The 16416-nt window shown below is 38.8% G+C and overlaps 1 protein-coding gene and 1 long non-coding RNA gene across 2 annotated transcripts; one reads left to right on the top strand and one right to left on the bottom strand.

Annotated features, from left to right (window-relative positions):
• Nucleotides 1–2748: 2748 nt before the first annotated feature.
• LOC130735163 (uncharacterized) lies at nucleotides 2749–5813 on the bottom strand. Its single transcript, XM_057587258.1, has 7 exons — nucleotides 5019–5813; nucleotides 3927–4934; nucleotides 3717–3812; nucleotides 3560–3634; nucleotides 3407–3481; nucleotides 3144–3327; nucleotides 2749–2807 (listed from the first exon to the last, which is right to left on the bottom strand). The coding sequence occupies exons 1-7, from the start codon at nucleotides 5811–5813 to the stop codon at nucleotides 2749–2751; spliced, it is 2292 nt and encodes a 763-aa protein (XP_057443241.1).
• Nucleotides 5814–8241: 2428 nt separating this feature from the next.
• LOC130735168 (uncharacterized) lies at nucleotides 8242–9856 on the top strand. The gene is made up of 4 exons (XR_009018322.1): nucleotides 8242–8852; nucleotides 8974–9049; nucleotides 9249–9311; nucleotides 9390–9856. It is a non-coding gene; the product is annotated as an uncharacterized LOC130735168 (long non-coding RNA).
• The last annotated feature ends 6560 nt before the right edge of the window (nucleotides 9857–16416 follow it).

The following is a 16416-nucleotide window of genomic DNA, read 5'->3' as shown; positions in this document are numbered from 1 at the left end:
AAGTCAGCTGGTGAAAGGACATGTCGCTGTCATAGTACACTGTACAGTCATAGCCTGCCCGCCACCTACCTCGTTCAGTCTAGCAGTCTGATATCACAAGATTGCCACTCCAACGGACAAAACCCTAGCAACGGCTACATCATTTGCCTTGGAGTATATAAGGGCTGAAGTTAGAAGAAAGAAGCTAAGAAACTTTGCTGAAACCATTCAACTTATTCGAACCAATCTCTTAGCATTATTTCTTCACTGTTCTTGAACATCTGAGTTTACTATTAGCTTTTCAGAAGCATTTCTTGTAAACCTGAAACCTTTTACAAACACTTTGTAAAGTTCCTTAAGAGACCAAGGTTGGTCGGATCTTGAGAGGACTGAATCAAGTTTGATTCAGTGTTTAGCTAGTCTTAAGAGGATCGGTAGATCAGCTTCTTAAGAGGATACTAGTGAGAAAATCAGTGTATTGTTAGTCACTTAGCAGGTAGCCAAGTGCAGTTGTAACACTCATTGATTTAGTGAATTGCCTTCATCAGAAGAAGGAAGAAAATCACCTTCACGGGTGGACTGGATTAGCTTGAGCTTTTATCTCAAGTGAACCAAGATAAAATACTTGCGTGCTCCTCTTTGCATTCTTTAGCACCTAGTTCTTATCTTTAAGTTTGCCAAAACTTGAAAAAGGGAAACGTTTATCCAAAAACTCTATTCAAACCCCCCCTTTCGAGTGTTTTTCGCACCTTCAGTGGGATGGTTATCTAGTGGAGATAGGAGGCCATGGAAGTTAGAACAAGCTTTTAATCGTATTGATCAGCTAATGGTCGAGGTGAGGTGCGTAGGTGTGGTGCATGTGTTGCGTGAAGGGAATACGGTTGCAGATTTTTTGGCAAATCAAGGTTGTGGTAGGGAGAATCAAATTTGGGTCTGCAATGGTTTTACTGAGTGATAAGGAAAATCAAGTACTGGTATATGTTAACAGAGATTTGTTTGCTGCAATTTTTCATACATTGCGTTTGTGATGTGCTGGGTATGTGATGGTGCTCAGCTGCTAAAATTGGACTGCTGGGTTCAGGTTGTTCCAAATGATATTTCTGGTGTATATGTCAACGGTGGGTTTGTGCTGTCTTTTTTGTGGGAGGTATTTGTTATGGTTTTTTTTGTCTCTTTGTGGTGCTTCGGAAGGCAGGAGCATTGATATCTTTGGGTACTTTCTGTTTGTGCTTTTTAGCATTGGTATTTTATAGTTTACACAGGAGATGAAACGTGATGTTGGTGGGCTAATTTGGATCCTAGTGTAGTGGGTGTATTCACGTTGTTTCTTTGGGGGGTTGGATGTATGGTTGGGTTTTTTTTATAAGCATATGTATTGTTGGGTATATGGCATCCTTGAGACTTGAGTACTCTTTTTCCTTCTCTAGGCTTTTTCCCAGTGGGTTTTTCCTAAGAAGGTTTTAATGAGGCTTAGTCTCAAGGTTTCTTTTGGCCATAGGGTGGGTTATGTCTTTCTGGCTCAGACTTGTACTCTCTTTTCTGTGCTTTTTGAAGCACCTTATTAATAAATGGGAAAAATATGTAAATGGTCCCTAAACTTTGGTCACCGGACGTTTTTGGTCCCTCCCCGGAGGAACTTCCGGAAATAGTCCCTCCGGTGACTCTAATCACCGTGCCTGAGAAACTTTCCGGCCACCGTGCAGACATGGACATGCCACGTCAATTATTGAGCTGACGTGGCATTTTATTTTATTTAATATTTAATTTTTTCTATAATTAAAAAACATTTTAAAAAAAATTAAACCCTAATTAACTAAATCCCTATTAACTAAAGCCCTAATAACTAAATCCCACTAACCCTAAAACCTATTCCATTTCCAATACAATAAGATCTGAAACTAAGGATCCCCAATTCATGAGTTAGGGTTCTTGAGTTTCCCCCAAATTCAACCTTCCTCCTCAAATTTGACTTCATCCCCAAATTTGACCTTCCTCTTCATCATCGCAATCATCTCTCATCTCTCTCTGTTAGTAATCGAGTTAGCTTCTTCATCCTTGCATCATCTTCATCTTCGCATCATATTCATCGATCTCATCGGGCTTCATGGCAAGGACGACGTCTTGCAGTTCTTCGTCTCCGTCACTTGGTCGATCCACTGCTACTGCCGTCCTGCGTCGAGGCTTCTGTGACTGTGGAGAAAGGATCTTGTACCTGACCTCCCACAGTGATGCCAATCCTCATCCTTATTATGGTTCCTCTTCCTTATTATGCATCCTTATTCTGCATTGTCATCGTTTTTATGAATCTTCATTTTCATTTGCAGTCACCAACAGAGTATGGCTTCTTCTTGTGGGACGATGAAACTGTGTTTGACGCAGCACATAGAAGAACTGCAATTGAACTCACCAAAACACTACATGAGCTGGGTGAGATGAAGAAGAAAGTGGATGATAGCAAGAAGGACTTGGACGAGATGAAGATTAAAGCAGAAGAATTGAAGATGAAGAATGATAAGGTTCATAGGAAGCTTGAGAAAGAAATTTGGAAGAAGAATATGGCCATTGTGTGTCTTGTTGTGTCTTGGTTTTGGTTTGTGGTTATGTCAGGAAAAGTAAATGTTTCTGTGTAAGGTAGATGAAAGGGGTATTGTTGTGTATGTAGATGAAAGGGATATGGATGAAATATTGATGGAGATTAAGTTTGGTTGTTGGATTGTACCTAAATGTATGACTGGTTTTCCCTTTAATTAATGTAGGTGGGTTCTGAATTCATTTGTTTATCATTTTTTCCCTGCCTTTCTTGCTTCCAATGAAATACAGAAAGTGACCTATAACAGATAACATAACATAACATAATGAGAATCTCAACTATTCATGCACTGACAAAATGGGATAACTTGTTGGGACTATTGTCAACAACATCACATGACTAATCCAATGAGAATCTCAATGATTCATGTCTTGACAAAGGAAAAATATGTGGTCCAGCCACTCTTAAACAACAACAACACAATAAACAAAAGCTAAAAGGTCTAAGTGGTCCACAATACACAAAGTTTTTCAAAAGATGCACCCCATGTGCAGGCTAAACAATATTACATTTTAGGGACACATAAAGTGAAAGTGGTCCACAATTCCTTCTGGATCTACTCTTCTACCCTAACCCTTCACAATTCTTTTTCCTTTTTTGAGTTTCTTTGCTCCTCCTACACGACCAGCAACTCCAACATCATTGACTTCATGATCTGCAACTTGATCCTGGAGCTGAGAGCTATGAGGGATTGCAGCAGTATCTGCAGGTTGAGTACTTGCAACAGCAGCAACACCTTCTGTGACCTGAACACTCCCCTTCATAAAAGAACAAGTTTGAGGGTTCTGGACATCAAAAATTTGGAAAAAAATTTGCAGATCTGGGTAGTATAATTACCCCATGTGTTTGATCTGCAGCTGCAACTGAGGTTTTTCCTTTTTTCTTTGAAGGTCCTCTTGTATTCTTCCTTACCTGTAAATAATGTTACATGCTTATTACTTCAATACACTGAAATTGGTTAAACTTAGCAGATCTGTGCAGGATATTTACCATCCCAACTGGCTGTGTTGAATCAATCACTTGGCTAGCATCTGCATTAGCACTAGTTCTTGGCTTTGTCTTCACCTGAAATTTTAACAGTTTTAAATTTCCAACAACATGTTTGAGAATAGGATAAAGAGAGGAAAAAAATGAGTTTGTATTTTACCCTCTTAGCAGTCTGCCTTCTTGTTCTTGCAGCACCTTGAGTACTACTTTCAGGAACTTCAGAAAACCCTGCATTAGCTACTGAGTTTGTCCTCACCTGTTTCAAGGTTAGTCATCCACATGAGTTTAAAATTGTCATTGAACAAAGAAAATAGGATTTCCTTTGGATAAAGAGAGGATCAAAATGAGTTTAAATGATTTTGTTATTTACCCTCTTAGCAGTCTGGCTTCTTGGTCTTGCAGCACCTTGATTGCTACTTTCAGGAGGTTGAGATTCTGGGCTAACAAATGGATTCTTGCAGCTTCTTAAGTTGTGGCCAAACTCTCCACATCGACTGCACTTGTTCCTTGAAACCCTACCTCTATGCAACCTTGTGTGATTTTCAGGTGTGTCCTCATGTGGGTCTCTCCTCCTGAGTTTCTTAGGTCTCCCTGGTGCTCTCTTGTACAAGGGAGGGAGGATGTATTCATCATTGGTTGTTGACCACATTTTCTGACCATTAATGGGAGTTATCAAATGGCCATAAGTTGCTCTATATGCTTCCCTCCTATAGTATGCATTCACAAAATCTTTTGGCTTTTGTCTATTGTGTGAAATGGCAGCAACTGCATGCCTACAAGGGATCCCCACCAACTCCCAGAAGTTGCAACTACATCTGTGTTTCTCCAAATCAACAACAAACTGGTCCTGTGTCAGCATGTTCTTCACCTCAAACTTATTTTGCCCAGAAGCTGTAGGCACCCAGTATCTAGTCATTTCAATCTCATGGTTTAGTCTTTTCAATGGCTTTGGCATCACATCCCCCGGGTACTTATCTAGCTTTTCATTCATGGTAGCAAACCTCCCCATGATGTAGCTTCTTATCCAGTCAACCATTGTCAGAATTGGCTTATCCCTAGCCAACAATATTGTAGCATTGAATGACTCAGACAGGTTATTCATCAACACATCACATTTAGGATAAAATGTGAAAGCATGTTTGCACCATGCCCTTGTAGGTATTTGCATCAGATATGTGTAAGATTCTGGATTCAATCCCTGCAGCTCTGTCATCTTCTCTGTCCACAGCTGGTGATAGGTTGCTTTTGCAGCAGCCATCATCAAGTTCCTGATCACAACTCCTCCACCAAATTTTTTCTTAAAATTGGCATATAAATGCCTCAGACAGAACCTATGCTCAACCCCTCCAAGTAGCTCATTAAAAACTGTCAGCAAACCCTAAAAACAATAGACATATTACTATTACATTTTAGGAAAAAACAAGAGCAAATGTCAACAACTGAGATAATAGTGAAAATTTACCTTCTGTTGATCTGATATGAAGATCCACCTCCTATCAGGGCCAATGTCATCTAACAAGAGCTCAAGGAACCATCTCCAACTCTCCTTGCATTCTGACTCAACAACTGCAAATGCTAAGGGAAAATACTGATCATTGGGGTCCCTGGCTACTGCACACAGTAAAATCCCCCCATACTGTGTTTTCAAGTGGCAACCATCAAGACCTATAAATGGCCTGCACCCTCTAATAAAACCCTTCTTGCAACCCTCCAAGCACATGTAAAATCTCTTAAACCTGAACTGTAGTGTTCCAGGCAACCTTTCAATATTGATCTTACATGTATTTCCTTTAGACTTTTGCAATAGCTCTGCACTGAACCTATACAGAAGATAGTACTGTCTGCTTGAATCTCCCTCTACAATCTCCATGGCAATCTGTCTTCCCTTCCAAGCTTTCCATTTAGTGATTCCAGTAGAAAACCCAATTCTGACCTCATCAACCACCTCAGACAATCTCAGCTTCCTTGTCATCCTCACCTTCTCAAGCACTTTGCTAGCTACCCACTTACTATTTGCAGACTTGTTGTTGAAAACCCTCGGACATGAGTGTGGTCCATGCATTGTCTTGATACTGAATGTGTGTTTTCCTCCCACTTTACTGCAAAGCATCAGCCAAGGACATTTATTCTCAGATTTTTTCTTACATTCAACCCTGCACCTAACACCATCATTCTTCTCAAACCTAATTTGCCTTCCATTACGAATAGCATGATCCCTCACAGCTACTTTAAACTGATTCAAAGATTTGAACTCCATCCCTATTTTGAACTTAAATCCTCCCTCATGTCTTCTTTGTGATATTGTGGGAATTTTTTCCTCTTAATAGGTAGTTCCTCATCATCACTTCCAGAAACACTGTCCAGCTCATCAGTCTCCCACTCATCCTCCATGTCATGGTCACTGTGTAAACCACTTCCACCTTCTTCATCACCAAGAACCACAGAAGGCTCACCACCAGCAATTTCATATACCCCTTCATGCATCTTCTGCACCTGCTCATTCAACAAAGCCTCAGCCACCCCAATGTTGTTACTTTGAAACCCATCATTATCATCTGCTATCCTTTCTTCTTCAGAGTTAAAGTGAATATCATCAACAGAATCCTTCTCTGAATCATCAACAGAATCCTGATCTGATTCATCTCCATCATGATCAACATCAGCAATGTTTTGAGTAGCTTCTTCACGAGCTACCATCTTCTCAAGAACTCTATCAAAGGCTTCATCAAATTCTCTTATCATGTTTTCTTCATGTGCATCACCTTGTAAGGTAGTTAAGGTAAGGTTATTAAGTAAGGCACATATTACCTAACATATAAGTAAGCTAGTTAATTAAGGGAAATAACTTCTTAAATTTACCTTGTTGCTGGACCCCTTTCCCTTTGTCATGTACTCCGCCTTCATCAAAAAGGTTTTCATTGTGTGGAATGTCCTCATGTACATCACCTTGCATCCTCACTGGAACTGTATCACCACCTAGAAGTTCAAAATACATTAAGTTAACATATAGGATTTGAAAATAAATTAAGGTCACATTAAGGATATTTACCTTGCTGCTGGAACACTTCGACATGTGGTCCATTTTCATCAATAACTTGACTCTTAAGAACTTGACTATCACCAAGCACTTGATTTTGAGTCTCACCATCCACTTGACCTTCATCATCAAAGGCTAAATTGGCAGCAAAGTGTGGATTTTCATGCCCATCTCCTCCAACAACTTCTTCATCATCACTAGACAAGATTAATAGTTCAGGCTGGCTATTGTTCCTTATTTGCTCTAGACTGCTGCCATTGGACCCTAACTGATCTTCTAGGAGGCTGTGTGGAAGGAGCATGTCTTTTGGCAGCAGTATTTGACTTCTTTGGTGGAGCAGTAGGTTGAGCAACCTTCTTTGGTGGAGCAGTAAGCTTTGTTGTGTTCTTGGTTGACAAAGTAACATGTTTGGGTCTTGTTGTGCCATCCATGAAACGGAGAAGACTAAGTGGAGTAATAGGCAACTCATCTGCTTCATGTTCCACAAACAAATGCACCAACCCTCGATTATCAACAACATATGTGCCAAGCACCATGGCATCATTGTCAGTCAAAACAGGGCGAAACTTCTGAGCAATGGGATCCTCTTGGGTCCTCCACCATAGTTTGAACTTGCTTGCCCTATACCCCATATCTTTAACAAGATGAACACATTCAAAGTAGCTCCACTGGTCCAGATCAACATCAGTAAAGGTTGTGACTTTTCCGTCCCTGTAATGAGGATGTGGTTCCAAAGCAAAGATCCCATAATGGTGCACAACCAGTGTGAACGGCATATCCTACACCAAAATAAGGCCAAAAATAACCTCTTTATACAACAATTCAACAAACATCAAAATGTAATGTGAACACGAATAAACCCTAAACCCAATCAAATTAGCAATGTCAGTCACAGTGTCCTCAATTAGAAAGGAAAAAAATAGAAGGGACTAGGAACTCGATTTCGTATTCAAAGGAGGAACTCGATTTCGTACCTCTTGTATTCTCCAACCCTAAACTCGTATTCTCCTCGTCGACGAGAGCGAGAGCAGAGAGCACAGACCACGTCGTCGTCGACAGCGAGCAGAGAGCGGAGACCACGACGTCGCCTCCTTCTTCGTCTCACCTTATCTGCAGAGGGATGAGTTTCAGAGGAAGTTTCTAGGTTCTATCCAACACGGGTTAGGGATTTTAGGGATGAGTTAGGGATTTTAGTCTTTTAAGTTTAGGGTTAGTGGGATTTAGTTATTATGGCTTTAGTTAATAGGGATTTAGTTAATTAGGGTTTAATTTTTTTTAAAATGTTTTTTAATTAAAGAAAAAAATTAAATATTAAATAAAATAAAATGCCACGTCAGCTCAATAATTGACGTGGTATGTCCATGTCTGCACAGTGGCCGGAAAGTTTCTCAAGCACGGTGGTTAGAGTCACCGGAGGGACTATTTCCGGAAGTTCCTCCGGGGAGGGACCAAAAACGTCCGGTGACCAAAGTTTAGGGACCATTTACATATTTTTCCCTTAATAAATTCAATTCAGTTTCAAAATATATATATATATATATATACATATATATATACATGAGATGCATCTTATGAGAACATGAGAATAAATCACGACTATTAGATCTAGTCATGAGTGGTCCAGATTAAAACATGTAAATAGTCATGTGACTTTTTAAAGGCCCACTTTAATCATCTTAACAAACAATTATTCCCCTTAATTGTCACTTTTACCATGTTAATAACCAATTAGTCACATAAGAATCGCATTATCAATACAAAGAGTCAATCATTCACCTTAAGTTCTTCTTAGGAATCGATTATTCACAATAAGGACCACTTTTATCATCTTTACAAACAATTATTCACCTTAATTATCACCTTTACCATGTTAATATCCATATAACTTACCTTAAGATCTTGTTAGGAGTCAATTATTCACCATAAGGACCACTTTAATTGTGTTAATAATCAATTAGTCACATTACTAAAGACTTCATCAATTCTAAGAGTCAATAATCACTTTAGATGTGCTAACGTATGGGTTAAACTGAGAGTTCTCTCACCTCGATTTCTTAAAGATTGTGACGTTTTGAAAACTAATAGGGATCAGGACCGAAAAAAGTATGATTACATGTTCTTATCTACTCTCACATCGCATTAGTAAATATGTGTATTCTTCGCATTGACCTTCCTACGGCTCCAGTGGCTCCCCTTCCTCCCGATCTCTTCGTTTCCTTCTATTTTGTTCGAGATGGTGAAAGGTCGCGATATCCGGAGGTAACCAAGCTTCTCCTTCGCTCCTTAATTTCGTTGGTGCGGTGGTTTACAGACTTGTATCCACGAGTTACTAATTGACTTGTATCCACGGGTGATTGTGATTGATTTCTTTGTGCTTCAGCCGTCGCAGATGTTTAAGGTCTATTCCCTCCACCGCTGATGTTCTATATCCAACAAGGAACTGAATACTTCAATTGGTAAGTTATTCTTGCTTTACCTTTTCCCTGTTAAATCTGATATGATGAAATGTCATGTATTTAGCATATTTACTTGTGACTTTGTCCGCGTTGGATAATCTAGTGACACTGAATGTGATTCTGGGATGTGGATTATTTTTAAATGGTTTTTGTATTTTTTGTTTCTGTTGTTTCACATTGATGGACAATTGTTTTGCAGAAAAATCAAATGACGTTAGCAAGATTACCTACAAGGTTCTACTCTGCCCTACGGGCTAATATGGTATGTTTTAATCTCCATTCAATAGACCAATATTGAAAATGTAAAATTGGGTGATTGATTTATTGTCTTGTTTGATAGGATTACATGAAACTCCCTCGCTCTTTCTATCGTGCTTGGAAGGAACAGCTAAGGGAGCGCATCACCCTCGTCGACAGATATCAACAGAAGTTTGAAGTTTCACTAATAGTGCAGGGTAATGAAGCCTATTTGGCAAATGGAATCTTGGAAATACGCAACATCTATTCATTAGCAAACGGGGCAGTTGTTAGATTCAAATATGTAGGATTTGATCACTTCAACATTTCAATACCTATTGCTGCAATTTCTGATACACCGTTGCCAACGAAAATAGAGTATTTGCCACCTTTATGTCGTTGATTGTATAGTTAAGGACCCCATTTTCTGAGGGTTTTATGGTTATTGGAACTACCTTATTTATCTAACCTGATATTTTACCCTTGTTCTGTTAGGGCTGAGTTATCTCGTTAGGGTTGGTTATTTTGTACACAACTGACTTATTATTGTACTTTTGTGAGGGTTGGTTATTTTATTGGCTCTTCTTAATGTCCCTTTTACTTATTCTCATGGACAAATTGCACTGACCTCCCCTGAGGTTTATAATTGTTGCACTGACCTCCCCTCTATTATTTAACAAGACACTAACCACCCTTATTTTATTAGAAACATTGCACTAACCTCCCTTAAGGTTTATTATTATTGCACTGGTCTCCCCTAAGATCTATCATTATAACACTAAGTACCCTTCTATTATTCAAAATAATTTATGAAAGAGAATGCATTTTGCAAACTAGAAGGAAGGTCAATGCAATAATGTTAAACCTCAGGGGAGGTGACTGTAATTTTCCCTATTCTCATTCTTGTGTAGAATAAGTTGAAAAGTTGAATTCTCTCCTAGTCATGGGTTGGGTTAATAAATTTTCGTTTGGTGGATTTAATGTTTTTTGTGAAGATGATGCTAGAGGATGGAGGTGGGAACAATGAAGATAAATGTTTTTTCGTACATTAAAATCAATAATTTATTTAATAAGAAGGTTTCCATATCAGTCTAATTTATTGGAGGAGAAAATGATAATTGATTTATGTTTATAAAAAAGCATAATGTCATATGTTATAACAGTTCATTGGATTAACCAGAATTTATTAAAAAGCACAATATCAAATATTAAATTCTTGGAACAAAATGGGAGGCATTTAACTGAGGCCGATCAAAATGTGTTGGCATACGATTTTGGTTCAAATCGTGAGCTGAGGTACTAAATAAACCTATGTTTGAATTCTATATGTTAAAGGAAGGAATTATGAATCCTGCCACTTAACATTGTTATTCCATTTGCAGTGAGGTTTAGTTCAAAATGGATTACTTTATTACATCACGAAGTGATTTACAATCCATGTGTCCAGAAGCCTCTGTCAAAAGCAAGGTCATCGACTCGGCCATGCCATATATCACAGCTTGTCTCAATGTACGTGTATGTTCCAAAATGTTAGTATCTTTTTGTTTTGATATTATATATCACATACATGTTGGCGCTGAGGATGACATGGAAGCAACAAAGAACATCAAACCAGACTTTTTGGGCACTCCCGCCATGTTTTGCTGTAAGATTCTTCTTGCTCAATTTTTAGAATCTTAACTTCATTACACACATATTCAATTTGATATAAATTGGAAATTCTATTTATTAGAAGGATGTCATAGAAGATCTTGAAATTGATTCACTTATTTATGACTATGTTGAAGACTGGATGCAGCCACACAAAAATTTGAAACATGTAAGATTGTCGGGGATAACAGTATTGCAACTTTATAATGCCTAAAATTGCAGAATTTCTCACTGCAATATGCTTCATCAATTAATATTAAACATTGTCATTGTATATTTATGTGTCAATTCAGAATTAAGGGGATTGGTATTTGATGGTGGCTTCACTAGATGAAAGAATACTCCACTATTTTGATTTGCACATTGATAAGGAATGTGTGACACGAAGGATCAAAACAATCATTCATGTGGTGAGTTGTTAAGTCATTATTTTGATTAATTAAGTTATTCATACAAAGCAGTATATCAAAATTTTATGTTCGATGTTGCAAAGGAACACACTTGTTAAAATGCTCAAGAGTTCATATTTCTCAACTGGCTATAAGGCTCGCACTATCTCATCTAAATTCTGGGAAGTCAAAGGAGTGCATGGGATCCATAACTATAGGATGGTTATGATATATAATTAGTATAATTTTACATCGAATACACTTTGTTAATTATTGTTATTGCACTGATAAATCTTCAAATTATTCCCGGACAAAGTAAACTCTAGAGTATGGGTCATTGAGTGGATGAATATGTATAATAAAGTTCATTCCCAGTCCACTACCAGAGGTAATTATAATTTCCATCGACTATATGTGTTTCTCAAATGTGAAATCCACTTTCCTTACCATTAAATGTGTTCAAAATGAATTTTCTAGCTTGATGAGTAGGGATCACAATGAGTCTTGAATCCATTGGGTGCCCCCAAAAAATACTCATAATGGATAGGGTAAAAACCCGCTAGATGGGTATGGGGTTTGACATGGATAAATACCTGCAAAAAGTACAGGGTATGGGTACTATAATACCCAACCCGCCTCATACCCGCACACATATATTATTAGTATTTTTTTATTATATATACACACATTTGATATCATATTAACTATCTAACTCACTCTTAAAAAAAGTGAGTATGCAATATTTTAATATTACATATATCGTTGCTAATTTACTCAACTTATTTTTAAAATAAATTAGTTGGTAACCTACAACTTTGTGATTATATTACAAATTAAACAAAGAAAGCAGAAAATTAAAAGTCTAAGATATCCCTTGTCAAAAAAGGGTCAACCTTCTCAGGATAACATCCATGGTATAGAGACCACATGAGGACTTGCTCGAATACTAGTTAAACAATCAACAGATGCATTAACTTCTCTAGGAACATGACTCATAAACACTTCTCGATTCGGCTTTAGAAGTTGGCGAATACTCTCATATGGTAAGGACTCCACAATCTCCAATAATTATTTTAAAAAATTTATACTTAATTGAATGATTTTACTTGTTAAGTATTTAGATTTTCTTATATATATTTAATTAATTGTTTTAATTTTTAATTTTTGTTTTTTATTGAAAAATAAAAATAGTGAAAGTTGTATTATGGTTAACAAATAGCGGTGTATTGGGTATGGGTACAGTTATATAGGTACGCAGAGGGTACGAGGACTGGTACTCAACTTGCTACCCACGCTAATATGGAGACAGGTATGGGTAATATAGGTACGTGTTGTATGAGAAATATATCATCATGGTGTGTGTGTGTGTGTGTAAGTTCATCCGAAGCATTTTGTAGGGTTTGTGATTTAAGGGTTTTGATTTTTGCCTTGATTAGTTGTTTTTAAATGTTAAAAATAGCTTTGGAAGTGATTTGGGAAAAAATGGAATTGTACATGTTTATGTAGGTGTGGCCGAGCCTATGGCAAGTGTTTGAGGCTTGCAAAATTGATACCGAAACTTGTTTCAGATTGATTAAGTTAAGTTGGAGGACTAAAAGTTGATTGCGGGAAAACTTCAAGCTTAAAATACAAGAGGCTGAGAAGTTTGGGTTAAACTTGAGTTTTAAGAGTCTTGGGGTTTGTTTTATAAATGTGTTAAAGGTTGAGGGTTACTTATAGTTGAGGACCTTTTTGTGATTATGTGCTTGTTTGTAAAATAGGTTTGTAAAATTAGAGTTGAATAGGTTTTTGAAGGACCTTTCTTTAAAACACAAATTATCATCGGTTTGCACTTTAGTCCTTAAAATGTAAAGCATGTGCATTTAGCCTAGGTGAGCTAGAAAGATTAGCTAAGCTTGTTTTGGAACTTTAGATGTGTACTTAGAGGCTAAGGTAGCATATGTACTTGTGAAGGGTACGAAGAACAGAAGCACTTTGCGACGAAGCTAAAAAAAATAGAAGAAAGCGAGCCGACACGGAGAGCAAAGACGTGATTGGATCGGAGTCCCTGCTTAGGAAGGAAAGCGCCTAAGGTCAGGGAAATTTCTTGTTATTTTCTATATGCAATGGGTTTCTATGATTGTGTGTTCGACTGTTTACGATGACTAATGAGTGATGGTTGAAAGCCTGTTGAATGTTATATTGCTTGATGCTTGTGGCATGATTGATTTCTCATAATGGTTGATGCCTGAGGCATAATTTGTTGCTTATAATTATTGATGCTTGAGGCATGATTGATTACACGTGTTTGTGTGCTTGCAGTGTTGTTTATGTTGTCGATTGTTATCGAATGTGCAAGGAAAGAGAAAAGATAGTTACCGGTTGGACGAGAAGTTCTTCGGTACATCTGTATAAGAGTTTGTTTGGGCCATGAGCCAAACGTTTTTTGAAAGAATAAGATGAGAGGTTTTTAATTATAAATCCAATTGAATGTTTTCAGAAGTTGTCCTTCAAGAATATCAATGGCTAAACCAAAGAGTTTTCAAAATTGGCGAGTCTGTTCCGAGCTTTCCTGAATTAAAGTTCATAATGTACTAATTGAATACATTAACCCCTTATAAACTAATAGTGATTCTACCATTTTCATAATGCAAGTTACATATTTTTAAAGAACCATACGACTTACCTTTTGAAGAAGAGTCTTAAGACGTATCTTTGGAAAATGAATTAAGACTTCTCGAAAGTAAATCTTAAGACATGTTTTCTAAAAAGAATCGCAAAGAGTTATGGAAATAATCATAAGAGATGTTTTCAAAAGAAAATATGAGAGTACCCGTAAGGGGAGAGTGATAAATTACTCATCGAGTGTTATTGTATAACAACTATCAGAAGCAACAGAGGTGGAGAGTTTGTCAACAAAGAGTTTGAAGACTTCAGTGAACAAGAAGGAATCACTCATCAATTCTCAGCTCCAAGGACCCCTCAGCAAAACGGTGTCGCCGAACAAAAGAATAGATCACTTCAAGAGATGGCCAGAACAATGCGCAATGAAACATTCATTCCAAAGTACTTTCGGGCTAAAGTTGTAAACACAACTTGCTATATTCAAAATAGAGTTGAAAGGAAGACGACCAACTCTTTCATATTTTCATCCTTTTGGTTGTCATTTCTACATTCTCAACACCAAAGACGATCTTGGGAAGTTTGACTCAAAGTTAGACAAAGGAATTTCCTTGGTTACTCTATGCAATCAAAGGCCTATAATGTTTACAACTCAAGAACACTCACGGTGGAAGAATCTATAAATGTAAAGTTTGATGAAAAAATTTCATCAAAATGATATGAAAATCTTGAGAAAGAGTGCCTAAACCTGAAGCTTCCTGAGGATCAGAAGAAGAATAAATGTCTGATGACGCTCAACTGTCTAATCATCCCACATCATCTGACCTAGACAAACGGGGCAACCAATCTCAATCGAATGATGCCATTCCATCTGATAATGTTATGACCACAAGTGGTATATCTCTTCCAAGAGATTGGAGGTATATAACTGATCATCCACCAGATCAAGTTCTTGGCAGTGTGTCAGAACGAGTCAGAACAAGATCCACCTTCAAAGAAGAAAGTAATTGTGCTATATGTTCCATCATGAACATTGAGATGAAGTATAATACCTAAGATGCAAGGAACGTGATGCGAGATTTCTAGAGAGAGGTGGGAGTGTAACCGCTTAGAGAGAGAAAGTAACTGAATTTCAAGCTTGTTATTGCACAAATGAGCTAAGAGTCCCTTACAATTGGTATCCTTCCCCTATTTATAGTTGGGGAAGTTGGGCCTAGCGCCTCTAAATCATCCTAATGGGCCAATTGGGCCTTCGGGACAAGGGCCCAAGTCCCTAATGTAATTCCCGCCTTAAGCCAGCGCCCCTGGGCGAGGGACCCGGGGGTCTCGCCCAGTCCACAAGTCCACAAGACACCGAGCTCGAAGCATGAGAGCTAAGTGTGTCTTTAAAAAAAAGAGATAAGGCGATGGGCGTAAGAAGCTAGCTAATGCCAAAGAGCAATTGCCAACATGGCTTGGTAATTTTAAAGCTCTAAAAATTTAAAATTCTGAGCGCCTCGTCACGCTTCCCCGGCGACTTGAGTCCACAAGCGAGCTTGCGTCGATGAGGCTGGATTTGCTCGCCCCACCGTAGTCGCGCACGTGCCTTGAACCGTAACTTTTTGACATGTGCCGAGCCTGCGCCTCATGTGGCGCTCTGAGGTGACATAAAGGTCAGCGAATCCAGGGAATCTTAACCACTATCTTTGAAACGTCCCTTCGAATCGTGGTAAATCCTGACAGTTTGAATTCAAACCAATAAGCTTCAACCGTTGTGACCATTCGTTAAATGTGCTGCCTTCGTTTCCCGAAATCCGCGCCACACTCCTTTAAGTGATCATTCCACGTCTGCCATGATGAGGCACGACTTCCCAACCGTTGCTTACCCCAACTTTTAAAACCCCCTTCCCTTACTCATTCACCATTTCCGGAATTCCCACAATCTTTTGAAATTGACAAACTAGCACCCCCTTTCTTTCTCACCCTTATCCTTCCTCTCAGCAAGATGACTTCCCAACGCCACGCCAAAGGATCTTCTCGATCCCGCAGCGCCGCTCCCTCATCTCCTCCTATGGTTAACCCTTCCCCCCCCCCCTGGGGATTTCCTCTTTCGGAAAATGAAAAGAACGCTTTCTGGCATCGAATCTTCGCCACCTTGCCCCCGTCCACAACTCAAGAGCCCACTCAGGAGGCCATCTGCCAACCTTCTGAGCAATCCACCGATAAGTCCATTGCCGAGTCAACCCGCCAGGCCGGTGGGCTTTGCCGCGAGAAGTCCATCGAGGATATCCTCATCACCGGCCGGGGCTTGGAGGTCCGCCTTCCCTGATAGCACCGCACGATCGAGCAAGGCGTGGAGCAACCCCACTTTTTTTACATTTATGAGTACTACCCTTCTCCCCTTTCCTCTGCCAGGTCATGAGGGAAATCAATGTCGCCCCAAGCCAACTTCACTTGAACGCTTGAGCCTTCATTCGGTGCTTTGAGATTCTCTGTGACGCCGTCGGTCTC

This window comes from Lotus japonicus, chromosome 2, assembly GCF_012489685.1.
Source record: "Lotus japonicus ecotype B-129 chromosome 2, LjGifu_v1.2".
NCBI classification, from domain to species: domain Eukaryota; kingdom Viridiplantae; phylum Streptophyta; class Magnoliopsida; order Fabales; family Fabaceae; genus Lotus; species Lotus japonicus.
This window is presented reverse-complemented; position numbering and strand designations above follow the sequence as displayed.

Excerpts from the sequence above, each read along its gene's own strand:
- LOC130735163 (XM_057587258.1), bottom strand. The coding sequence starts at position 5,813 with ATGGAGTTCAAATCTTTGAATCAGTTTAAAGTAGCTGTGAGGGATCAT. Across the intron at positions 3,813-3,926 it reads GAAGCCAGACTGCTAAGAGG|GTGAGGACAAACTCAGTAGC; the intron begins GTAAATAACAAA and ends ACCTTGAAACAG. Across the intron at positions 3,328-3,406 it reads CTGCAGATCAAACACATGGG|GGGAGTGTTCAGGTCACAGA; the intron begins GTAATTATACTA and ends TCTTTTATGAAG.